This window comes from Scleropages formosus, chromosome 16 (genome assembly GCF_900964775.1).
Source record: "Scleropages formosus chromosome 16, fSclFor1.1, whole genome shotgun sequence".
NCBI classification, from domain to species: Eukaryota; Metazoa; Chordata; class Actinopteri; order Osteoglossiformes; family Osteoglossidae; genus Scleropages; species Scleropages formosus.
Window position 1 is genome coordinate 12,677,210 of NC_041821.1, and position 26,890 is coordinate 12,704,099.

At 45.0% G+C, this 26,890-nt stretch overlaps 1 protein-coding gene across 3 annotated transcripts; it reads right to left on the reverse strand.

The window, feature by feature from the left end:
* Positions 1-43: 43 nt before the first annotated feature.
* dok7b (docking protein 7b) lies at positions 44-26,567 on the reverse strand. 3 transcript variants are annotated; one of them, XM_018737951.2, is made up of 14 exons: positions 25,698-26,567; positions 25,545-25,590; positions 22,857-23,087; positions 20,847-21,047; positions 14,807-14,926; positions 10,617-10,724; positions 9,705-10,513; positions 5,781-5,829; positions 4,816-4,904; positions 4,282-4,351; positions 2,398-2,460; positions 1,874-1,951; positions 1,269-1,424; positions 44-229 (listed from the first exon to the last, which is right to left on the reverse strand). In XM_018737951.2, the coding sequence occupies exons 1-14, from the start codon at positions 25,749-25,751 to the stop codon at positions 102-104; spliced, it is 2,202 nt and encodes a 733-aa protein (XP_018593467.2). In that variant the 5' UTR covers positions 25,752-26,567; the 3' UTR covers positions 44-101. The 3 variants fall into 3 exon arrangements, with proteins under 3 accessions (XP_018593467.2, XP_029114765.1, XP_018593466.2); XM_029258932.1 differs by lacking the exon at positions 44-229 and adding an exon at positions 7,313-7,387 and having other exon boundaries at positions 917-1,424; XM_018737950.2 differs by lacking the exon at positions 44-229 and having other exon boundaries at positions 917-1,424.
* Positions 26,568-26,890: the final 323 nt, after the last annotated feature.

Below are 26,890 nucleotides of genomic sequence, written 5' to 3' on the forward strand. Positions count from 1 at the left end.
TTCTCAGTAATTGTAGCAGAGACAGGGCTGTGAGGGCAAGTCTCTCTGCTAGGGTGTCCTTTTCCAGAGAAAAGCATACAGGGAGAGAGTTCAGGGAGGGGTCACTGTTGTGTCCCCTTCCTCTTCTGCTCCAGCTCCTGTAAGCGCTCTTGGGCATGCTGGGAGCCCACCTTGTGGGCCGTCTCTGTGGCCGTGATGTCGATCTGGGCGTACTTAGTGGAGCCCCCTCCTGGCACAGGACAGAAAAACACACAGCAAACTTTAAATGTGTCCCTTTCCTTCAACTGCTCTTGTCTTTACATTCCACAAGTATGTTTTTAATGAGCCCAATTACTACTACCCGTAGGCACCCTGCTAGAAAATTCCACATGCAAACTTAATAGTCCAAAAGAATAATTACATATGTGAAAGCATAACTAATGCATAATGAAAAACATTCATTTCCTGGATCTTTTTACTAATATCAATCGTCTTGCTTTTTACCAATCGAAAGAAAAAAAAAATTTCACCATTATTTTTGAAGCATCAGATGAGCTCCAACACACTTTTAGCACAACAGCATGAAAATATTACAAAAAAACAGCAAAGGAAGAGGAATGAGAACATTTCCATGAGATAATTGCCCATGATTATCAGATCCAGTAAAAGCCAAGAGTGCCACTAAAATATTACTCGTCTTTAACAGAAGTACTGTTCCTAAAAACGTTCACATTAGATAGAATAAACTGGAAATTCTTTAAAATTGTGTAAAAATGTATTCATATCAGGGGTGCAGTGGGTTGGACCGCAGTCCTGCTCTCCGGTGGGTCTGGGGTTCGGGTTCCGCTTGGGGTGCCTTGCGAAGGACTGGCGTCCCGTCCTGGGTGTGTCCCCTCCCCCTCCGGCCTTACGCCCTGTGTTACCAGGTTGGCTCCGGTTCCCCGTGACCCCGTATGGGACGAGCGGTTCTGAAAATGTGTGTGTGTGTGTGTGTGTATTCATATCAAGAAAAGCAATTATGTTAACGAAAGATTTTCTGTCAACGCAATTTTAGTGACATAAGGCCTTTGGGCACTCGCTTATCTCCGGGGCAGTGCCACGTGGCCAATGAGAAGGGCTGGATGTGATCCCGTGTGCGATAATTAAGTGCAATTAGAGATTCATTACCTGCATCACAAGCAGACAAATCATGGCACAAACTGCACGTCTTGACTTCTGTGTCAAACGATGTTGCCGCCCTATAGCATACGGCAAGGCAGCACTTGTGAAGGGACAGGGGGTGCTGTTACCTCGAACTCCACAGCTGGGCTCCTGCAGCTCCAGCTCCATGTAGTGAAGCTGTTTCTTGGACGCAGGGCTGATGGGAATGTTGACATAAGTTACACCGTCTCCGCGGGGCCTGTCCAACAATGCTGCCATGTCCGGCGGGAACACAAACATACCCCCTGTGAGGAACAACCAAGAGGGCTATTGGGACTTTGTCATGGTGAATGAACTTGAACGTTTAAATTTGACTTCAGTGCAAATGAAAATTCCCAATAAGAATACAATCCAAAGAAACTTTTATTAAAAGTTGAGAGCCACAAGAGTGTTTCTTTGTATTTAGCTTAAAAGAAATATGATTCAATAATATCAAGAGCATAGCTGCTTTACAGGTTTGTTGTGCAGTCAGTAAGGAACTAAACTTGAGGGCAGGTTCAGAACTTTTTATTCCAAAAAAAAAAAAAAAAATGTCAGATTGAAAATTGGAGTGTTTGCTGAGCAGCTCAATAGTATAACTTGCTAAGACACACAGTCCAACCAAATACAGAGGAGTGTTGATATTGATAAGCACTAGTCTAGATTTATGCAGTGTGATTCACTGGATAGAGAACAATACTGGGCATTGACTAACCGTACTCTCCTGGACTCAGATCCCCTCTCTTTGGTGTGTCAACGGCAGAGGCCATCAATTCATAGCCTCCTTTGGGATCTAAAAAGTTAGAAACCTCTAGAATCAATGATGGAACCTTCAGCCTCACTGATGAATGTAAAGTAGCACTGTTAAAAAGTAGGGAAACTGGTGCTGAAGCCAAAGCTGAGACTTTCTCTGTTGTACTCATCCTCCCTCTATTTTATCCAATGATTATACAGTAAGTATGGCAACAAATTAGCAAAAAGTAATTTTGACTTCTAAATGTATAATGAAAAGCATGATAAACATGTCAATGCTACAGTATATCATGGCAATTAGAAGCCATTAGCCCGAAAATGGCCCACTCGGGTTTCACTGATAGGCAGGAAGGCCAAACGAATGCCTTTGGTTCACTCAGCCTGAATGACCCCTTTGAACATGGCAGCAAACTCAAGGGAGACAGACCACAAGATAGCCCCACAATAGATGGCACTGGATAGCACAATGTGTACATACAGGCTTACCTGTGGCCAAACTCGGTCTGTGGATCTTCCCTGTGCCTGACAGTCCTAATGCAGCAACCCCACCTTCAGAAAGGAAAAAAGCCAGCTGAGTCAGCCATGAAACTGTGACTGCACAATGAAGTGGCGAAAATACCCATCCCACCTCAATACTTGACAGTTGTTGGGCAGGGGTGGGAGGCGTCGCATAAAGCAGCACTTCTGCCTGTCTGCCAGCCACTCAGATTGGGAAAATGGGTGGCACCCAACATCACCAGCTGTGGACTCACATCCAGTCTCATCTGTTAATTTCCCACCATCCCGCCTTCCTGGCTCCACACACGGACACGATGCTGTCGCAGCTGTGCAGTTCACATTACACTGTATTGCGCAACATACCCAGTAATTGCCACAGAGAATCGGTGGTGTACTTTAAAGAGCTGTCCTGTGGTTCTTTAAAGAACAACATCCAATTAGACCACTGGTGGTGACTTATTCTCAGCACCCTTTTGCAATGGTAAAGGGCGCAAGGAAAATGTAAATTGATGTGAGTAATGGTTCTCAGGTGGGTGGCAGTGTGGAGTTACAATTACAGAAATGCTCCTTTGACTCAGTGGTTGTAGGCTGATGGTTGTAGGCCAAATACTGTACAATAGCTTTATATCTAATATCAGTATCTGCACTGTTCTACAAGGGCAAATGAAAGGCATGATCTGCCCCAAATCTAATGGCATCTGATAAGCAAACACAGGCTTCCCTCACATCATGAGCATAATTCAGTCGTGAAAATCTGCTCAATGTGAATTCTCAAACTTTTCACTACCATTAATTTAAAAGGGAAAACAATGCTTTCTTAGCCATAAAAGATTCACATTTTTTTCTCCAAACATGCAAAATGAACATGGAGAAAATATAATTAAACGCCAAGTACAGAGTACTCAAAACTACTCTGAACACCATTTAATTTTTTTTTAAAAAATGTTTTGTAAATTGCTTTAGATTTGTAACCCATATAATTTCCTGTGAACCACACTGAGAGACTGCTTTTACATGCACTAGTAAAAAATAAAGATTATCAAAACATCACCGAGAGGAAATTTTTATAATTACAATAATCATTCATAATACTAATAACCCCTCTTGGCTGTGCTATGGGTAAAGAATCTTTTGCAATAAATGAATAGTAAATCACACAAAGTGATTCATAATAGTAAATGCTGTTTTCTTCTCCCACTTTAGTCAAAAAGTAAGGAAAGCCTTAGTTTCTTTTCTTTTCAATTTCTCTGGAACTTTAAAACTTTTTTGCTTTCAGGCTTGTTACTATACTCTGTGATGGGTTTACACTGTAATAAGAAGTCATAAGATTTTGGATAGATGGTTGTGAGTGGGCACTCAGCTTCAAGAATATTGAAATGGAAGGGAGGAGGTTTTGTTCCTTGTGCAGTGCCTGAAGTCACCAAGGCTGACATTTTAAATTAAAATTTTTGCTCTTTTAAGGCATTTCTAGCACATTTTAGTTTATAGCTTGTTATGTGAATTTCAGGTTAGTGCAAATTCCAGTAACAAGAACGCTTATGTGAGGTAAGCCTGTATATTACTGAATGAAAAACTAGAAACAAAAATATAACTGAATGGTATCTGTAATATTCACAACAGAAATTATCTGCCTTCAAAAGGTTGTCTCTGACAGACATTAAGTTACACTCTCACTTAATGTAACATGCAACTTGAGAGCAACATCAGGCCAGACTTTTGTGGACACCTACACATGTTCCCTGTTAGTCACTCAACTGGCATACACATGCTTTGGTGAGATGAGTGCAACAGAGAAAAGAGGAAGCCACAGGTGAGAGATCACTGGTCAGCCATCAGAGAGAGAAAGGTGGAATGCATCAAAGTGCTTCTTACCTTCTGTGTCAGTGTAGAACCTCTGCTGCCCACAGCTGCCCATCAACTCGTAGCTACTTCTCTCCTCTGTCTGAAAGGTATCATAGACACATTTAGAGGAGTTACTTTGATCCCAGTAGTAATTTTTGTCAGTATTCATCTTCATTAGAACGCCGCATCACGCAGAAACATACTAAATATATACATCATCATCCCCCAATAGGCCCCTCCCTACACATAGACTCAAGAGCTCTTTTTAGAGGGTTGTAATGTGAAACCAAAATGAACCCACACACCAGATATTACAGGCTGCTTTCAGAGAACATCTCCATTACTAAGGAGTATAAACCTATCTCAGGAGCCCTGCAGCCATTTCCAAACAAGCTACAGTGGACAGCCTGAAAGCTATTGCTAAATGGGCTTCTGCTCATGTCGGTAGACTTCAACCCCTTACTGACAAAAACCATTTTTTTGGACTTTTACATGAAAATTTGCCAAGCTCATGTAGAATCGCTGTTGACAACACTTGTGTGATATGTTGAACAGTCCTGTTACCTCAGCGGTCCTCTCCAGTCCTCGTCCTTCCATGGTTTCATAGGCCATACCTCCCTTGACCCTCTCCTCTTTCCTCACTGGTTTCTTGTCTGGGAAGAGGGAACATTACATATCTTATGAAGACAATGACCCCAGGTCACACTGGTCTTACTTGACCAGGAATCCAACAGACAAGACATGCTGTGACACCATACTACTCGGCTCCATCGTAACATTCTTGTCAAAACTGTCAGTCCTGGTGTAGGCTGGCATCTGGTGGGGATGGATTACATATGGAGCCCAAAGACATTTAACAATATACAGGAGATATCAGAAGGAGGAACAGAGTATGCACCATCCCCTGAACTTGTAAAACATGAATAGGGAGCATTGTTTGGTTATGAAATCATTCCTGAGAGTCTAGTGTGAAGTTTATGCAGAATGTCTAAAAGGCATAATAGAGGGTGACAAAATTACACAAGGGACACTGAGTTGCATTAAATACGTAAAGGCAAAAATACTATCAATGTAAACACTAAATAAGTTTATAGTTCCCCTAAATATAAAAAATAATTTATTAAAAAATAAAAAAATTAAAAAAATGCAAGACAATCTGATACCCAGCAGAAATTAGAAGCACTGAATGGAGATAGGGGGTGTGGTGGTGCAGTGGCGCAGTGGATTGGACCGGGTCCTGCTCTCCAGTGGGTCTGGGGTTCAAGTCCTGCTTGGGGTGCCTTGCGACGGACTAGCGTCCCGTCCTAGGTGTGTCCCCTCCCCCTCCAGCCTTACGCCCTGAGTTGGCGGGTTAGGCTCCGGTTCCCCGTGACCCCATATGGGACAAGTGGTTCAGAAAGTAAGTGTGTGTGTGTGTGTGTGTGTGTGTGTGTGTGTATATATATGGCAATAAAGAGGACACAAAAATTGTGGATATGGACAGTGCTGATACCACATGGCTTGCACTGTACATGCGCAGAAGAGCTTACCTGGGACAGCTGGCATGGGTGCGATCCCTGTGTGCAGAAGTGTTGTTCCCTAGAGCAGACCAGAGGTGATTAGTGGAAAGAACAAATGCCCACAGCCTTCCCGAAACAGCAGTCTGATCAATATCGAACATTTCTGGAGTAAATCTGAGAGCATTCCTCAAGAGGTAAAAAATGGTTTGCCATTACACAATTCTGAGTATGTTTAAATTAGAACAATCCTTTTATACAATGGACAGAGTGGAGGTCCCAAAAAAAAAAAAAAAGGGGGGGGCAGTCTGAGCACACTGCTTATTGCAATCACTCGGTAAATTCTATTAGCATTACACCACACTCTACCCAGGCCGTATGTGAAACGGCCATCGCACAGAGTTTAATCTGCAGGGTGAAAGGAAACATTGAAGAGATTGATTTGTAAGGAACTGCAGTCGGTAAACAGGGTCACAGGTGGAGGGCTCCATAAGCTGCAGTAAAGCTTCCTTCCCAGCGGCTCTAGCTCCCCTGCTAGGGACTATTTCAAAAAATGAGCAGTCTCATGCTTTATCCAAGAAAGGAACAGTACACCATGCAGCACATTCTGACATTTTGGAAAATCTCATTTAAAACCCTTTGATTTCAGAACGATAAGCACTCGTGAACTTTCTACAGGTCTGCTGTGTAGAACCTTGGGGTCCTGGTAACTGTTGAGCTCAAAAGAACACAGGATTCTCTCCTCATTTAAAAAGGGTCTTAAAACTCACCTCTTCCGGACTCACTTCGCCCACGATCTACTAAGTACGTGTCAATTTTCATGTTCGAAAACTTTCAGTTCATAACTGTTGAATAACGAATAAACTTTCATGCAGCTACCCGTCTGATGTAAATGTTTGTTTAAAAAAAATTGTGATCATGAATTGTTGATTATTTGGATGACCCTTTATGCAGCGACTCATGTGATGTACATTGGTTCATACGGTGGAAAGTAAATTAACTGTGCTTTAGAATCACAAGTCTACATCTAAGTCTCTCTTTCTGCTAATGTAATGCACACATTGAATTTTCTGTGAGATGTAAGTCGCTTTGGAGAAAAGTGTCTGATAAATGAATAAATGTAAATGACTCCACTGGTGACCGCAAAAAACCTTCCGATAACCCACTGCAAGGTGCTTTCTAGAAAAAGCAATGTTTTTGCATCCTTTGGTGAAGTGAGTTTATTTACACTACAAACAATTTTAGAGTGAAAGCTGGACAAGTTCCTGATATGCAGAGCTGAAATCCATCAGCACAAAACCACTTATAACTAAGACAATAGAGATATACGAACAGCAAAGAGAAACAGTTCAATAGTTCATTAACACCTAGAAATTAGTTTACCAACAGAAAACATTTAACATATTTAGTTATTCATGCAGAGATCCTCGGGTGCTTTAATGTAAGAGGAGGAAAAAAGAAAAATGTGAAACGAATGACAATTAGGAAAAGCTCAGTTAAGCAACAGAATTTTTAAACTGATTGTAAATTCACATAAAAAATGTATATGACAGGACATCTCTTACCTGGGCACTACATTTTTTCTTTGATGAGCACCATTGCTCGTGGGTAATGTAGTTTAGATTAAATGTATGATTGCACTGGATGGAGAAAAAGGTTGGTTGGTTGCTTTAAGACAGTATGGAAATCATCCACAAACAACGCAATTAAAATGATACTAAAACAAAAGTACATTTTATACAGACATCAAAACTCAACCCTGTCCAACATATTTCATATCCAAGCAGTCCAATCAGCACCTCTGAGTATTCTTCACCTGCCACCACTCAAATGTTCCTTCAGAGCTGCAAACTTTAGCAGTCAAGAAGATATTATTCAGTAGAACACATGGAAGGAATGACTTCATATACCCGCTGTAAATCTGCTGAGTTAGTGACAGTTAGAAGGACAAGAAGAAAGAGGGCAGAGAGAGATCAACTGGGGGTTCTGCAGATGACAGCCTGGACCCCTGTAGAGATAAGCCCTTAGGACACCTGCAGAGGAAATCCCATGAGAGAGGGCTAGAGGCTCTGCAACGTGGATGGAAAGAATGGCCTACAAAGTAACGGAAATTAAAACGTCCTCCTCTGGGGACAGTGCCACAATAATTTAGATGCCTGTCAGTGTCAGACTGCTGCCCCCAAGCCATGTACAGATGAGTGGTAATCATCACACCATCATCATGCCATATATACTTTATCCTGTATGTATTAGAGTATGTCACAGAGTAATAAGATTGATTTGTTTTTACAGGGGGAAAAAAACTGCAAAATAGCCCTGGAAGGAAAACTGAAATAAGAGAAGCACAAAATAAGGAGGGGAGAAAACAGTAATAAATATCATATACAGGGCACATTTCAGCACCATTTCAAATGAGAAAGTCTTTCTTCCATGGCAAGGGTTTCAGTGCTGCCAACATTTTTCATGCTCAGAATGATCATACTGAACAGCAAGTACTGCAACTCATTTCTGTGTGAATTTCCATCTAAAAGTAAAACACTATTAAAGCAGCAAAAAAATGTTGCGCTCCTGTTCTTCTACACTGTAAACAAAGCCATCAAGAATGATGTTTTTCTAGCTTCTTAAAATGGGATTTGTACACTCATGGTGGTGCGCTCATGGGATTTCAATGGCCTAAATGTGCCTTCGGCAGCTGCGTTGCACTTCCTCTGGAAACCGTCTCCTTAGCAATCCAGGTAGTATTGCTATGGTAACGTGGCACTGAGAAGCATAAGTAAGCAAAAACTGGACTTGCTGCGAAATCTTCTACAATCTGAAAAAGCCTCGTTAAACTGAAGTCAAGCATTCGTCCAACCTGTGTGTGGCGTCCTCCTGTGGTGTGACACACCAGCACTGGAACTGCCTCAGGTCACCCAGTTAACATCAAACATAAATGCAGACAGAAGACACAATCAGACATGCAAGAGTGACCCTAACGCTATGTAGAGGATTAATGAGGGTACGTCTTGGTGGCTCAACAGCAAGATGAGACACAAGCTGGCATGCCCTCCATATCTGAGACGGACGTCTGTGGCAGGTTTAATTGGCCTGAAAGTACAAAATCTTCACGCTATCAGGACCTCTTGGCCTCCAGCACATAACATTGTGAGGTTCTTTTCGCTCCCTAATTATTGAAATACCTCCCCAAGAAAAGGGGGCATGGATGAAACATTTCTAATGTGGCACAAAGTAAAACTCTTAGTCATGAGCACAGGACCTTAATTCCACAAGACACACAATGGCCAAGTGTGTTAATGAGACAGCGCATGAAGACCAGTAGTAAAGTGCAGAGTAACTCCAGATTTCAGATGCGTCTGATTCACTCAGAATGGATAAATTTTGCAAGCTTAAAATGTGAACATGCTGCTATTAAAATTTTAAGCTTTGTAAAATAAAACAATTAATAAGCTTACTTAGCTGACAGACATCCAAAGTGACTTAACCTTTATACCTATTTATAAAGCTGAATATTTTTTCTGGAGCAACAAAGAAAAAGAACTGTTTTCAAGGGTACTACAGCAGTGGTGTGGGTGGCATTCAAACTAGCAACCATCAGATCACAAGACCTTTTCCTCAATCTCTGTACCGCATAATGCCCAAGACAGTGTTTAAACCAAACTGCCTGAGGGAATAAAAGTTTTTTCTGTTGGTGCCATTACCACAGCCCTGTCTGACTCATTTCTTTGTATCTGCATTTTTTTTTTTAATGTTTAGACAGCGTTTCCTGTATGATTGATCATCATCATCATTATTACTGCTGTATTTAGACCATGCTTTTGCTCAAGGTTATATATGACTTGTTTTACATTAGGGCTCCAATTACAAATGTATACATGGTCTTCACATTAAATTATTAGCTCATTTAAAAGTTCTTGTCACATTTATTCAGAGTGTTGATATCACTGAATGTCATATTACCTTCAGCCTTCCACAGATGGAGCAGGCTGTGAAGAGTGACCTTGGTACTCCAGCCTGAGGGCTGAAGGTCTCTCGGGGTTCTGCGAATGCACCATAAGGGGGCGCCCCCTCACTGCCCTGCGAGTCCAGGTTCAGCCCAAGTGTCTGCAGAGGTGGCCACTTCCAAATGGTGTCTACAGAAACCTCGCCCTCCTCTGTCAGCTCAGGTCTCGAGGGTGTTGGGGGCCACCTGGGCACAGCCATCTCTGGGGGCCCTCCCCTCATATCCCCTCCTGCAGCAACCTGGTCCCTAGGCAGCTGGGAGGCCTGCAGCAGGTTCCTGGGCGTGTCATAGCGGTGCTTCAGCGAACCAGGCACCTGGTACTCGTAGGGCGGACAGGTGCACAGGTTCTGCTCTGGCAGACTGAGAAGAGAGCCAAATTCATCCCCCTGGCCAATGTCCAGGCTCCCTGTGTAAGAGGAGAAACTGCCCGAGTAGGAGGAGTGACTCCCAGTGGCAATGCCGCTGTCCGAGGAGCTCTGCCGGCCAATCTCTTGCAGGCCACGGGTGCGAACCGGCTTGGGTGGAGGTCGCGTCACTACCGCCACTGCTGCGCAGAGGCTCTCCTCGCTCGGTGGTGGGCCTTTACCAGGGGGTGGGCCCATGGCCTCTTGGGGTGCAGGGGTCTTGGCACCACTCACAGGACCAGGCTCCGCCCACAGAGCAAGGCGGCTTCCCAGACTGGTGTCGGAGTGGCTGGTCTCCGAGGAAGAGCTGGAGACACTGCGTTCATCGCTCGCTACTGACGGACCATAGCTGGAGGTAGAGGCTGCAAGCAGCAAAGGGACAAAATCAGAACAAATGACTGCCGTGACAGCGTGAGGCTGTGGTCAAGGGGCAAAACGCACTCGGGGCAGGGGGCAGAGCCATACCTGTGCTGCTCTGACGGCTGCAGTGAGACAGGAGACTGAGTCGTTTCTCCAGTTCCTGGGCCTCATGCTTCACACGGTCCTCCATGGAAGACGGCGTAACGCTAGGGTCTGCAACACAGCAGACTGGCCATTGGACCACAGGAAGAAGTAATAATCACAGTAATACAGTAAAACCACTACATCTGTATTTACCTCTCAGTCTAACAGATATAAAACTGCAGAACTGCATAACCCAGAACACAAGCGAGCCTAAACCTTTTCTTGGCTGAAAGCACTGATTTGCCACACTCATGCAGGTGGGTAATTTGTAAAACTACTCAGTCAAGTTTCCTCAGAGTGACCTGCTAAGGAACAACCCAAAAAATGAAACAAAGCTTCTTCCCCGTGTTCATTATGGCAACATCAGGAAGTGCCGTTTTGTCAATTTGACGCTCGACCGAGTCAGCACTGTATCAGGTAGCAAGCATGGCCTTCGCTCCCCAATCCTGCACTCATTGCTCACCGGCTCCTGAAAGGTAATAAAGACTACCTGGCTTCAACGTGTGTCCTGCAAGAGCACAAAACCCCTGCAGGGGACCACTGTTGTGTGCAGGGTCAGTCATCACACGACACTGAAAACAATGTGCTTTGTGACAGATGGTGGAAGAGAAAGACAGCGGAGGGGCAGGGGATGGGTGAGTGAGGCACAGGAGAGGTATCTGGCCACATTGTACAACATTAAAAATACACTGTGAAACCAAAGGCTCAATGGGCACAGCCCGCCACAGCTACTACATTTTATTGCTGCCACGGTACATTTCAGAAACACAAACCAATTGTTATTCCAGCGAAAGGTCCGGGAGCAAAGTGAAGTGTGAGAGAGAAAAGCAACAGAGAGTGTGTGCCAGGCCCAGGGACAGAGGAGATCATGTCATTATAAGTGATCAGAACTGTTTGATACGTTGGTAGCTCCTGTCAAAGGTTCTGGCAAGACACAACAAGCAGTCAAAGAAACTTGCAGAAGATCAGAAGATCTCCAGCAGCTCTTACTAAGAAAGCCACTGCCTTCTTTGATACCTTTCTCTATTACGAGCACAGGGCCCACTCCCTACAAAGCTGTCTTCAGAGTGCAAGGGATGGTGGGGCCCCACAGGGTGCAGTGACATTGGGGGCGGGGTTCCAAAATACCGCAGTAAGGTCACACGCATTCTTGTGGTGATTATCGGCACTTGAAAACACCGCGTCGACCACTGTGACTTTGTCGCATGGGCCCCTCGGTTGTATTCGCTCCTATTTACTCCACCTTGAGGTTTATTAATAGCCCATGATCCGAGCCGCCGATGCAGTGAGCCAATGTGTGTCGACAGCAGCACTCTGGACTATCCACAGCATCTCTCATCCGTCGTCACGCATCAAAGACATTCACCTCCAAGAGTTTTAGATGGAATGTTAACACTTAATCCACTGGACTGCATACTTACAAGTTTGCTTTACATTTGTACCACTAAGCTTAGTATCATTAACCTGAATATTAAGCTTGAGAAAGGAAACCTTAGAAAGGAAGGAAGACGTAAAATAGTACCGATGAAGAAAAATCATTATTGTGGGTTGAATAGCAATATTAAGTTTTCAAGTGTTTTGTTTTGCAGTGATCTTGGGAAAAACTGACGCTGTCACACTTCAAGCTCATTTTCATCCATCCATTGTCAACAACCTCTTGTCCCGAGTGGGGTCGCAGCAAGCCGGAGCCTAACCCAGCAACAGAGGGTGCAAGGCCAAAGGGGGAGGGGACACACCCAGAACAGGACGCCAGTCCATCACATGGCACCATAAGCAGAGCTCAAACCCCAGATGCATGAGACAGTGGGAACTGACCAAACCTGCCATGCCACTGTGCTACCACACCCTAGCTCATTTTCAGTACCATGGAATTGAAAAAGACTGCAGTGCACTTTTGATTATAGTTTTTTTTTTTTCCCCCAACAAAAACAAAGGGTCCAGAGATTACATAACAATGTTTGTATAAAGCGGAATACAGTGAAAATGAGCTATTGATTGGAACAGTAGCAGTGACATGCCACAAACACAGGCAAACTACTTCTCATCAGCACAGCAATGACCCAAACAGAAGGTTCATGCAAAAAATCAGTGTCAAGTTTGCACAGTGGAACAGACAGACCATATTTTTCCACCCAGCTCAATCTTCAAAAGGTCCAGCAATAACAATTGAACATGCAGGTTTGTAACTGTTGCCTCCCTCCAAATTTCGTAAAATGCCACTGACTGTTGATATTACTGAGCCACTCGTTTGGCCGCTTTAAATTAGCAACGCGTCATCCTCAGTGTCAGGTTTGCAGTGGACCTTGAATTTACAGCTTCCAGGTTCTGGTTTCACATGCCTCTGTTGCACCCACTAGCAACATGGAGGACATGTTTTTCTGGGGGGGGGGGAAAAAAAAAAAAAAAAAAAAATCTACTCTAGAACTTCATCCTGATGGGAAATGGCACCTTCTGGGGGGGGGAGTTTCCTGGTGGATGTGTGTGGGACACTGTCCCGACTATTTGCACCCTTCAAAGAGGGGGGAAGCGTGCTCACTATGTGCAGTGTGACTTGGGCTGCGGATCCATGATGCTAATTATAGTACATTTACAGCAATGAATGTCTCAGTTTAAAAAGGCAGGAGTACTAAAGGGTTTATAGCTGATATACATTACAGAAAGGTCTGGGATTTCTAGACAGGCAATGTTGTGCCATCTCCAAGCTGCTCAGCAACAAAAATTAATCAGTTGGTATTATCCAAGAGGCAAACAATCTTTTTATTTTCTACTGCTAAATCATCAGGGCCATTCATTATTCTGTGCATATGTAACCAAAATTTGGATATGAGAACACAACAAACAGGATTTTTTTTTTCCTCCACGATTGAGTAAATTACTGTTACTATTCCATAATATACTATTGTGGATTTAAAAATCGACCTCCCACTGCAATTCTGTGGAAAAAGACCTGTACTGACGTCACCAAAAAAAATACATAATGCATTCTGCATGGGCGAATTAAACCGGTGCAACGGTGTGCAGCTGTACTTACACATAACCACACATCATAGTCACAATGGTTAACAGCGGGTAACCAGGTGCCATGTTTTAAGGACACCAGCCTTCCTGGAGCTTTCCTAAATGGAGTCATTTTCCCCCGAACCATAATCTCATCGTGTGAGGTGTTCTTAGCAAAGTAAATTAAATGACAACACTTAGATGAAGGAGCCAGCTAATCCGCATGATAGACACTGAGCTCGCTAAGCATGTGGCCCCCACACGAATCACATTTGCTTGTGAAACATAAGGTTACGCAAATGTGAGGACAAGATGTAGGTACTTAATCATCAATCCACATGCACATGTTGACACATATTTCAGTGTTGTTCTGTGATCTGAGTCACAATGGGACAGGATGAATTAGCGGGGGCTTCTTCCTTGCGGCAGAACACTGCTTATATGGGGTTCCATTAATTCCTCCTCCTATGTGATGTCACCATAGGAATAAAACATAACAGAGCCACGAGTACCTTCTTAACAACTGTTCTTTGGAAAACACAACAGCCAAACAAAACAGCACTAATCACGCTGTGACACTCAAGTCTAACCTGACTTTTCTCCTAGCAATACAAACTAATAAAGTACCACAACAGTGGATGTCATCTCATAATCATGATGTCAGCAAATTATGTTAAAGAATAATGTAATAACAGCAAGGATGAAGATCCAAAGTGAGTCACTGCTTCTCAGTTATTTAAATATACAAATATGTTTAAAAATTGCACAGTCCTGTTTGTGCCTGGCTGAGGGGCCTGTTTTATACACACCTCCCTAGTGCGTATTCATGTGTCGATGGCATGATCACAACAGGGCAGCTTCTTATCGTGAACCCCCCACCCCTGCACACCATGGTGGCATCATTGCAAGCTCTTGTGAATGAGCCAGGAGACAGCCTGATGAATGGATGGAAAACAGCTTTCATTTAGCAGAGAGGAAGGCCGTCAGGTGACATCCCAGAAGAGGAGCTGTTCCTTAGCCTGCTGCCCCCCCCTCCACCCACCTACGCACTCCACCTCCCTACTGCCCACATTGTAACTCGAACTGGAACAGTAAGTGCTAGACATGGCAGCTTCTGGAGTCCAGCACAGACACCCTAGACTTCCTATATTAACCTGGCAGGACTGGGCGCAGTCCAAAGGGCCCGCGGGTCGGAGAGATGCCTCGGACGATGCAGTCGAACAGAAAGCTGATCTGCTCCCCCTCCACACAGGACAAAAAGAACACGCCAGCCCCTGCAAGAGAAGAGACATAGGAAAAGGCTGTGAGGCACGTGCTGCACGAGACCTGTCCATACGTCACTGACAAGCAGACCACGGTCTACTCTGTGACGTAGGATACGCATGCTGGTGGTGCTAGGTTCGAGTACCGCAAGAAACCCTGCTATTGTAACCTCAAGAAGTGTACTTAAACTGAACCGCTCCAGTAAAATGTCCAGCTCGAAAAATTGATAAAAATGTTCAAATGGATAAGCGATTCAGCTAAGCCAACCAATGTCAACAACCATTTGTCCCGGGTGGGGGGAGCCTATCCCAGAAACACAGGTCACAAGGGGGAGGGGAAACACCCTGGATAGGACGCCAGTCCATTGCAAGGCACTCCAAAGCAGGACACGAACGCCAGACCTGCCACACAGCAGGCACTGGCTGAACCTGCTGCACCAGCACACCCCCCCAACATTCAGCTAGCCAACAAAGCAAAAGTAAATTAAATGACTAATTCAGTTGAAATGCAGGCCAGGGGAGTTTTAACCAAAACTGTTTTTTTTTTCCAGCGCAATTCTGTACCACAGCCTCTAAATGTTTTCTTGCAGTCAACTGACAAACACAGCAAAAGCAGAATAGCCCTGGGGTTTCACATTGCACAGTCCAAACATACTGTACTAGTGTGAGGTCTGTTTTCAGATTGAGAGATGGTAATGACCCCGGCATTGGCCAGCTATTTCAAACCTACGCAAGATGAGGTCCCAGCTGCAGCTTACATAACCTTAAACTGCAACATTAGCATCCACATCCATCACTAACATCTCTGCTACCATTTTTTTCAAAACAATATTTTATGAATCAGCCTCCTTTTCTATTTGAATTTTTGTTTTAGATGTGGGATGAACGTAGAATAAAACCATGTGGGATTCTTTTATTAAATCAATGAAACAAGTGCAGTTTTACTATGAAAATCATTCTTTGCTCTGGTTAAATAAACTTCTTCCACATTTGAGTTCAAAATGAGAGTGCTAAAGGCAGATTCCCACTGCTGGTAAGCTAAACTATGCAAAGCCCACCTGCCCACCCCCAACCACCCACACCCATGGCTGCTGTCCAGCCCAGCTCTGCTCGCAGTTTGCTGGACAGTCCAGAGCATGCAGAATGGGGGAGCTTTAATGGCAGGCATCCGTGCTCTCTGCTCCAGCACTCGACCCTAGATGCCTGTTCCATGTTCCACCACCACCACCCCAAACCCCAACAAGAAATTGAGGAAAACAACTCAAAATCACTTCTCATTCATTCATCTTCTGCTTTCTTGTGGGAGTACAGCCCCATTGCGTCTTTTGCATATTACCATTCACATCCTGTCCTGCCTGGGGCCTTGGCAGACACAGAGCTGCATTCACCTGGAGGCTGGATCGGCCCCTGTGCTTTCACTGGAGGCCAACATCAGCAAATACATCAAGTGACTGCGACTTCCTAGAAACAGTGTAGGGACACCTTCCTCTGCATTCAGTTTGCTCACAGTTATGGAGCCATTAGTCCAGCAAAGCCAAACCAGGCCCCCAGGGCTCACCAGAGGTGTGACACATTTAAATAGAAATGTCTCTCTACTAGTGCTCCCTGTGGGAGATGGCCAGCACCCAGTCAGCACTGCAGCCATTCATCAGTGAAGAACGGTTTTATTGATCCCTTCATGGAGTTTACACTGCTGCTTTACAGCTGTAAGCCGGTGTCATTAATTTAACTTGAACTTGGCAGCTGGACTTATGCTTGATAAAGAAGACTTATTACACACACTGCAGCCACTTCTGAATGTTTATAGGCCTGAAATTGCTGGAAATGTCAAAAGGTTTTCATAGATAATGGCGTTCCCTTTATATATTTCACCTCAGCGGTACAGTTAAGATTTCCTAAGTACAATATCTTTTTGTCAACAAAATATACAGACACCCATGAGTATATATTACATACAGTATGTATTTATACACACACACACACACACACACACACACACAAAAAAACAGTGCAGATGGCAAGAGTATCAAAAATTTATTCCACTGTTATTTTGAAAAGAAACTTTGAAAAACAGAGACGTCCTGCTGTATGCCATAACCTAGTTGTCCCTACCGCCCTGCAGGATGAGACTTCAAAACCATCATCAGTGTCACCTCTTAACAACACGGGTGGGACAAAAGACCACCCATGCTAACTGCTGCCATGCCCTCAGCCCTCTGTAAACCAGGCAGAGGTCGTGAAGGATCGAGTGGACATGCAGCTCACACAGTGGGTGTCCTGCCAGCACAGGCTTCGTGTCAGACACTGAGGGTGGGGCTTTCTCATGGTACTCAGCTGCTTCTGCCCAGGGTCGTGGGTCTGGAGATCACCCAGGCAGCTCTCTCTGACTTCGACCACTGTGAGGAGATGGCAATGCCGAGAGTGCATCAATCACGAAGGCCTTCCACAGGCAGCAGAGACAAAGTCTGAAGTACCCAAGCCTTCTCATCATTCCAAAGCTGGAGCCATCCAACCCAGCTGTTGTCTCCAGAACTCTTTCTATTCAAAAGCTATTCTTACACAGCAGCATACCACAGTAATGGCGCATCAATGTTTAGGTCTAGCCACTTCAGACATTAAAGAGATATCATTTCTGTGGCTAGCACTGGCGTCTATCCTATACACAGATTTTGGGTTGTAGGTTCAAGTCGGGCTCAGCCTGTGCAGTTTGCATCCCTGGTTTCCTCCCACAGTCCAAAAACCTGAGTTTTAGGTGAATTATGGAATCCAAACTATCCATGGTGTGTGTGTGACTGCCCCGTGACAAATTTGTAATTATATCCTGCTGTATGCTCTATGCTTCTGGGACAGGCTTTAGACCACTGCAACCCTGCTTTGGACAAGCAGTTTTTGATCATCCATGGATGGATTTATGGATGCATGGATTTCTGTTAACTTCCATTTATTTGCTCCTGATTTTTAGCTCCCCCTGAATAGTGAGAAACCAGTAGTGGTGAACTGCTTGTGCTCAACTCAGATTGTATATTTACTGCGCACCCCTGCAGTCTACTCAGTTAAGACAGCATGTCTATGGACACCCCTACTCCTACATACAGGTCACACAAAGACAAGTTTTATTTTCCTGTTCATCTGATTATACGTTCTGGTGTCAAAACAAATATAATGAATTGTAAGTGAATCTGACCAGTGCTCTTGGAGCAGGCTAAAAAGGAAGAGTACAGACAGCATGCCAAACTGAACCATGGATGACCTTTACCCGGAACCTTTACTCAGGACCTGTGCCACAAGCTAATTCAAAGCAGACGTAAACAAAGCCTGGCTCCGAAAGACCAGCTGGGCAGCCGTGCCACCATACCACACACTATAGTTATTCATGCAGAACACCCTTTTACTTCTCTTTGTATAGAGTGTCACGTTTTGTAAATGTTTGGACAGGAAAAATTAATTGCTATTCGCAGCAAACGCAACGAGAACGTAGCTTGCATATTTAGACAGTATACTCCTGAATTGTGAAATGGAATCCCACGGGTCTAAAAGTTATTTCTGTAAACCAGCGTTACTTCTCAATCACATGGTGTCTTAAAGATAGACTGGGAGATTACTAAGGCCTATTTAAATTGTACAAAATAAGAGGGAAGGTAATTCCGATCATCAATCATGATTAAAAAAACAAGATTTTTTTTTTAAATGTTGGGGGTGCTGTCATCAAAAGTATTTTTTTCTTTTTTTTTTTTTTTTTTTTTAAAAAACAGTTCCTCTGTGGCTGTTTTTCAGAAGAGTTTCAAAATTAAAGGTGGCATCCTTAAACAGATCAGGAGTCAGTCCAGCTTTGAAAACAGTTCAGATATGACAAGCTCCTGTCCTGGTAAAACACTCTGGGAGTCCTGACACTGGAGAGTCACAAAAGACAATGATATGCTCTTCATCTTCAATGTTTGAAGGAATATATATGTACAGAAGAAAATCAGCATACACTGTGCACCTCCAGGACCAGTGGAGGCCAGCCTTGCTCCAGAGCAACAGTCCTCATCATCTGCATGACTGAAACCTACATGTACAACACCGTCACAGTGGGCACTGAATGTTGGACAGGATAAAGTAGACAGGCAATATATAATGTTACGGAGACACACGAGTCAATAAAAAAAATTACAGTAAATTACCTGTCTGCATAAGAAGCTGTTGTTCATTGCAGATCATTATAGGTAACTTTTTCTCTACTCTTCAGAATAGTACTACTGTTAACTTATCTGCTTTTGTGACTGTCAAAGCAACTCCACTCATTTACTCAATGAGTTTTATTAACCGCTTATCCTTGTCAGGGTCATGCCAGTCCAAAGCCTATCCCAGAGTTAAGTTGGCAGTAGGCTAGGAGGGGTACACAATGGGCGACATGCCAGTTCATGTGCAGGGTAGACACGTATGAATACTATGGACAATTTAGCGTTGCCAATATACATGAAACGTATGTGGATGGAAGCACATGCAAAATGGGGAAAACATACAAAGTCTACCCAGACACATCTGAATTGGAAGCTATGCCCAAACAGTCTGGATCCTGTGAGGTGGCAGTGCCACTGGGAAACCCCCGGCTCATTTATTAAATTACAATTGTGATTTCACGTTGAGGGATTTTCAGTCAATTCAGTTTGTAATAGTACATATATATTTAAGGTACAGCATATAAACAATGGGGGGAAAAAAAAAAAAAATATTACGGAACACACAATTTTCCCTTCACTGAGAACTGAGAACAGCTTCTGGGCAACTGAGGTCTTGGCCAGGCCCACATGAACCAGTTGGCCTGGTCATTTACTCAGTGCCCAGTCGTCCGTTGCTTTCCCATGCTGCCAGTTGGCATGAGTTCTGCACATGGCATCCCGTACCCAAACCCATAAAACCCAACAATCAAGAGTCTGCCACATTAAGTCACTGAGGCTCTGCATTTCTCAAATTGCTCATTGTAAGGCTATCAACCTACAGATGGCACAAGGATGTGCATCCCTAAACAAGCCACTACTCAAACACGGGGGGGGGGGAGAAATACTATTAGGAAAATAGTTCAGACGATGCGTTAAAGCTTGCCTGCTGAAACAAGTCAGCAGCAACTGAGTTTTCGATATCTTCCAATGACAGAAAATACCTGTCTGTGTGAAGTTACCATAATGCATGAATATCTAAGAAACACATTACATTTAGCTGACACTTCTCCCTAAAGCAACTAACAATGTTAATGTTACAATTATTAACCCAGTTATACAGCCAGGAATTTTACTACAGCAATTTAGGCCAAGTACCTTACTCAAGGGTACTAGAGCCAGAGGTGGGGAATCGAACCTGCGACCTTTGAGTCCAAAGGCAGCAGCTCTAACTAGTATGCTACCAGCCCTCCATCTCTTCCTCTGAAACCAGTTGTCCTGAGCAGAGTTGCGCCGAACCGCAGCCTAACCCAGCAGCACAGGGCGCAAGACTGGAGGGGGAGGGGACACACCCAGATTGGGATGCTAGGCTGTCACAAGGCGCCCCAAGCAGGACTCGAACCCCAGACCCAGCCAAGCCCACTGCACCATCGCACCCCCTCCTAATAATAATAATAATAATAATAATAAATAATATTTAGAGCTAATTAACATTAGACATTTAACCAAATCTACCTTTGCAGTAGCAAAAAAAAAAAAAAAAACCATACAAATTACATAGGGCACAAAAGCACAAAACATAAAAGGTCATAAAACTGGGAAATACTGATGCAGTGTCCCATTATAGCGGGGTGTGGTCGCTAACGAATAGTGTTTATTGAAACCACAAGGAAAAAACCAAAATAATCTACAGTGGCATTGGCCATATGACAGCATAACATCTCACAGACCTCAGGTTTTTACCAATTTCAAACTTGATCAGAGAACCTAGAGCAATGTGAAACAGGACTCACAGTAGCCACATCGTGTGCCCCCCTCAAAGACAAAGCCATTGGGCACGGCTCCATAGCGTCGCAAGTCCGAGAGCCTCCACTGGCCGATGACAGCTGGAGGCACGTCCCTCGCCAGCACCAGTAGGTTGTTGCACAGGTGCAGGATGGCAGGCCCGCTCTCCAGCTTGGTGCCTGGCTGCACTCCCACTGCAAACCTGTGGACTTGAGGTAAGAAAAGATGGTTGTGCTGAATTCAGCTTCCCATTCGGAGAGATTTCAAGCAAACAGAAACAATAACATCAATTTCATTAGAGCTGGGCACAAACCCTGGCACATTCTCTGATGGGTAGCTCCAACAGGCTCACAGACACAAAGAGAATTTCATTTGCTTCACCACAGTTTTACTCATTATGTGTACTTATTAACATTGCAAGGGCAATCCAGTAATCATCTATAGTTATTACTGAGTTCCGTGGATATTTATAACTACAGAAGGAGATCATGACCATGGAGACCACAGGAAAATCTGTATTGTGTGTTTTCGGATGACTGTCTGAATACACGTTTTAACAGGCAGCTGGTAGCACTGCAGAGAAAAGGAATGGTTGTTACATCAGCTGTCTACAAGGTACCTGAGCATGACTTTATACCAGGGTGAAGTGCAGCTATATATACACACACACACACACACACACACACACACACATACACTGTACCTGGATATATCATGTGTTATTTAAGTCACTTTGGATAAGCATCTGCTAAGCAACTAAATTAATTAATTAGCATATCCGCTGCAAAATGAGCCTTGGCTAGAGGGTCTCCTGACCCTGCTTGGTGATGTCAATTAGACCCTAGACTACAATATCGCCCCGGCGCCTGTCGTTCATCAAACACAAACGAGCGGAGAAGTAGCGTGTTCCTGTTAGGTGCCAGATTGATGACGTTAATAATAACAATGAAAACTGGCTCCCGGTGCACCAGGCACAGCTTGTCAACACTGTGCCAGCGAGATGATGCATGGAGAGAGGAGAACTGTGCTTAGGGCATGGTGACACCTCCGCACACGAGCCACCTGCTCCACAGGGGAGCCCAGGTACCTTGCTTCTGCTTCTCTCAGCCCAGTGGTACATGCACACACTGTGACATCACCACTGGCAGACACCAAAGAGGATGAACAGCTTTGTTTATCAAATGCTGATGTAACAGTGAAAGCCTCAAAATATAGACCTTTCACTGCTTAGCTATGAAATAAATGCAACTTGAACTAGACAATCCAAAGCTAACCAGAACATCCAGAAACAGTCTTCAAAGGTTAATCACAAGTAAAATCAACAGTTTCTGCTGGGGAAAAAAAAAAGTGCTTAGTAATTTTAAGTTTTACTGCATTCTGCAGCTTCTGTGTGTGGACGAAAGTCTCAGCCAAGCAACAAAATAACAGTACAAAATTAATTTGTTTTTATGGATATGCTGGAACTCCAGTCTGTGGTTTACACCAAGATATCTGTCCTCTCTGGCCCTATATTTAACTCTACACCCATGATGGATTGCTCAGTCGCACTCCATAGTCATGCAGAATCTTATAGAGTGAGAGAGGAGCAGAGAGTCTGTAGCGCGCACGCACGCACAGTCCCAGTATTTTTGGTTACGGGAAGTGAGGGGGCAGTAGGGAGTGATACAAGTGAGGAGCTACAAAAAATGGTAACATCCAGAGACATTGGCCACCTTGAAATTTTAACCATTCAAGTTGCAACAACTAAAAAAATATTTTGTATATTTCTTAGCGTGCAAAACAACCACGCATTTGACACAATGTAATGCCTCTATCCTCTCAGTGGAAACAAACTTTTGTGCTCATTTCCAAAGTTTACTTTTGCACTACACAGCAGGTTTGGGTGAATAAACCCCAGAACTTCCGAGAGCAGCATGCAAAATGCACTCTTCTCCGTGACAGGAGGCTTTAGAGGTTCGTGTCGGAAGTGGACGAGGGTTGAAGACGGGAAAGGTTTGGCTGGGCCCACTCAGGATTACCTTCCCCCAGGCTGTAGCGGATGCGGACATCCCAGGCCAGAAGGGTCTCCTTGTTATCGAAGCCTAGCATGACAGCCTGGGAGAGGCAGAGGATGGTGAGAGTAAAGCTGACCCCCTCGAAGGAGAGGCCCGGGTCCAGCCCACAAATGTCCTCCAGCGTGATGCTGCAGCGCTCCTTGTGGCCCTTGGTCTTCTCTGTTCTGTCTTTGTATACCAAAAGTACAAGGCAATCTGGGAAAAGGGACAATACACATATAAATCACTGGCTTGTCTGACAAACTGGTCCTCCTGTGCAATATTAATTGACACATAGGGCCAGAACAGAGCAAAATGTGGTATAAACAGTGATTACAGTTGTTGAAAAGGACTCCTTTGTAGTACCTTTAAACCAGTACTTAACCTGTATTGCTTTACTGAAATATTCAACTGCATAAATATTAGAATTATATACTTCTTTTCAATGAAAGGGTCACACATCAAATATACATATTCTGTTCTGTTCTATAACACTACGTGTCAAAATAGTGTATCTGTGTTTGGACTGGTAGTCAAAAACACACACGCCGTCTGAACTGCTTGTCCCGAGTAGGGTCACGGCGAGTCGGAGCCTAACCCGGCAACATAGGGTGCAAGGCTGGAGGGGGAGGGGGGGAGGACAGCCAGGACGGGATGCCAGTCCATGACAAGGCACCCAAAGCAGGACTCGAATCCCAGAACCACCATAGAGCAGGACCCAGCGAAGCCCGCTGCGCCATCGCGTCTTCGGTGGTCAGAAAGTTCATTTTAAATGATACTCCATGATAATTTCAACATGAATGTTGTCATTTATCCAAAAAACATTAATTTCTGATAAAAAAGCTAATTCCTGCCCTATGTTACTATCCTTATTTTATTAGTCATTATACACTTCCATAAGCAACTCACGTATACCCATTTATACAGTTAGATACTTCCCTAGAGCGATTTATGTAAAGTGCATCGCTCAAGGGTACTACAACAGAGCCCCTTCAGGCTCTAAGTCCAAGAGTCCTTAACCTCAGTGTTACCTGCTTCCTACAGTCCTGACTACAGCGGGAATAAGCATACGGCTCATTGCTCCAGCCCAACTACCGACCACCCAAACCCATGGGCCCGTTCCGGAAACATCTTACGGCTGCAAGCTCTAGCCAGTTCGCACGAAAGCAATGGCACGCGTGAGAATCGCAGCAAGACGTCCGTTTCAAAGACCCCTTCGCTTACTCAGATACGGCTGCCGAGCAGACAGCGGTACGCAAGGCTCTATAAACGTCGCCTATAAATAACGCCAACGCGTTGGGCACCTCTCGCTACTGTTAAAGGGGCAAAGAGTGCCACGCCGCTCCTGCTTTTTCAGTTGTCCGAGGTCTCAACCGAGCACCTAAACAAACAGCGTCCCGCAGCCACGAGCGGCTCAGGACGTGTTGGGGGGCCGGGGGGCATCTTCAAAGGGCCGAGCGATCCGTGGCCCGCAGCTGGGGGACTAACTCATTAAGCAATCTCCCGGGGCAAAGACAGCCAGTCTTAGAAAGCACGGGCACGGCTCTGCCTCGCGGCTTAACTGTACCTCTGCAGAGCACGCGGACGGCCATCGGGCAAACTTACTAGGTGGAAACGGAGCTGTACGAGAGGGGAATATGTGCCGAGAGAGACAGGTGCACAACCGCCAGGAGCAGTGCTTGAAAACTAAACAGCAAAACTCACAAACATGATGGTTCCCCCCACACGTAAGAAGCACAAGCGAGGCAAATGCGCCATGTCAATACATGTCACGAGTTTGGCGTCATCGCGGAAAATTAGATGAAAGCTGTAGCTCATGGACATACGGAGAACAGCAAGGAAGCAAAGGCAAAGGTGAGAACATAAAACTGGTATATATAAGAATTCCTGAGTAAAAACTACCCTACATTGTAGAAGTATGAACTTGGCTATATGTCTCGAGGGGACCCAGTCTCTTTTACAGACTGCTTTACCTCAGAAACTGTACAAAAACGATTGATAAAGGGAAGCACTGAAAACTACCTTATGAACAAATGGGTTTTCAACTGCAATATTTTCAAAGATATACTGGAACGGTTGTAAATGCACATTTCATTTGTCCCTCGGGATGACGACTCTTTTTAATCTAAAATTACGGTCCCACTATGAATATTATTATTTAGTCTTCCCTGAAATGTAATTTTAAATACATGTATAACGGGACATGGGGTCTCAGCAGGGCTAAAATTCTCAATGAGCAAGATGAAATTTGAGCCCCGGCCTCCAAAAAGCCGCAGTCAAGCTGGACTATTTTCAAAAGTACCCCCAGCGCTGCATATCGGAAAGTTCGCAATGTAACGAGCATTAAAAGTGTGTATTAGTTATGCTACTCGGTTAGTTATGTTAGTTACGTCAGCCGTGGTAGCTTTCGCGCCACAGTCCCCCGAGCTCGAGCTCGAGGCGCACGCCGCCGGCCGTGCTCCGCGCGGTCTGCTTCATTCACAAACGCCGGAGCGAAGTCCGAAGATTTCTGCGCGCGGTATCGCTGGAGTGTCCAGGAATACGCCGTTTCCTTCGCACCGCGTGTCATTAACGCCACCACGTGTGTGTGTGTGTGTGTGTGTGTGTCTCTGTCTGTCTGTGTGTGTGTGTGTGTTTTTTAACCCCGAGCCAGGCGTGAAGGGGGACACTTACCTGCTACCGGGGAAGGTTTGCGCAGAGCCACCCACCTGCTCTTCCACTGCCACAGAGAGAGGCAAAGCGTGAGAAACACACCGGGTCACGGGGCCGTCGCCGCGCGCACACTTAGCGGACGCGCCACGGCGGACTTTAATGCGTTTAACGCACCTTTTTGCCATCCCTCAGCTTGGCTTGTCCCTCCACGACGACCGTATCCGTCATCTTGGGTCATGATTACGGACAGCTGCTCCGGACTCTGCCCCCGCGCCGCAGGGGGGGGGGGGTCGCGTTCAAAATAGCTTTATGGGCTTGGAGCGCCGCTGCTGGGCTGCTGCTGGACACGCGGCCCCCGCCCCGGGTCGCTCCGTTCGCGGGGTCACTGCTGTCCGGCGCAGCCAGCACGGGGCTCGCGTCTAGGCGCGCGGATAGAGATACCCTCTTGTCCTCTTAAGTGGAGCCAGAAATCGTGGTAAGGGGGCTTCCGGGAAAGGCGCCCTGCTGTGCACATGGGCTTTTACTCAATCCCAGGGTCAGGAACCCACAATCTAAGGCCTACTAGTTCTCAGTGATGTGTTGCATTTTGAACTCCCTCTGTCCCTCACGACTGCTGAGTCCCGCCCGATGTTTTTAGGAAGTTTCTCCAAATGCCTCTCTTTCAGACCCATTTCTCTCCCGAGCTCCTGAAAACCTTCCTTTTCATCCACCTACACTAGTACGGCACTTTAATATCTACCTGTTGGAATACGCGTGCCGTGACTACAGCCGCACTTCAATAATTCTGCGCATATCTAAGCTCTCTGCTGCTGATGCACTTTTGTTTACTCTGACCCGTAACATCGCTTTGGAGAAAAGCTTTTGCCAAATACATAAATGTAAATTCAATGCCAATTTGTGAAGCTCCTTATCAATGTATGGAGACCTCCCCAGTGTGGTCAGACACCATTCGCATAAAGGTAAGCAATACAGAGGCCGTCATTCGCCAGCGTCAACGATACAAAAAACATTGGAAAGTCCACTTCGTTCCGAACACGGACGGTATCCCAGCTGAAGCTCCTGAAAGCACGGGGAGTGAATGTTAAATTGTGTACTTTCACATGTCTGAGTCCAAGAGCGCTTGAGATGGAATCGGCGCCAAGGCGCTATGCCGTTCCGTGACTGCCTTGTGAGTTGAGCGGTGCAGCTGTTGCCACAGGGACACATGTGAGGACATTGTGGAAGACATTGTGGGGACTCGGTCGGCGCTCGCATGGTTTCCGAACACGAGCGGGCGTGAAAGTATCAGCTGGAGAGTTTCCACTAAAGATTAGTCTTGGATACCTGTAGTATGAGGCACTTGGCAGCTGATCTCAAACAACAAAGGA

Bases quoted from the DNA above. Each gene is read 5' to 3' on its own strand.
- dok7b (XM_029258932.1), bottom strand. From the start codon at position 25,751: ATGACGGATACGGTCGTCGTGGAGGGACAAGCCAAGCTGAGGGATGGC. The intron at 21,048-22,856 runs GTAATCCTGAGT...TCTTACCTCAAG, and splicing joins CCGCTACAGCCTGGGGGAAG to TCCACAGGTTTGCAGTGGGA. The intron at 5,830-7,312 runs GTAAGAGATGTC...GGTCTGCTCTAG, and splicing joins AGAAAAAATGTAGTGCCCAG to GGAACAACACTTCTGCACAC.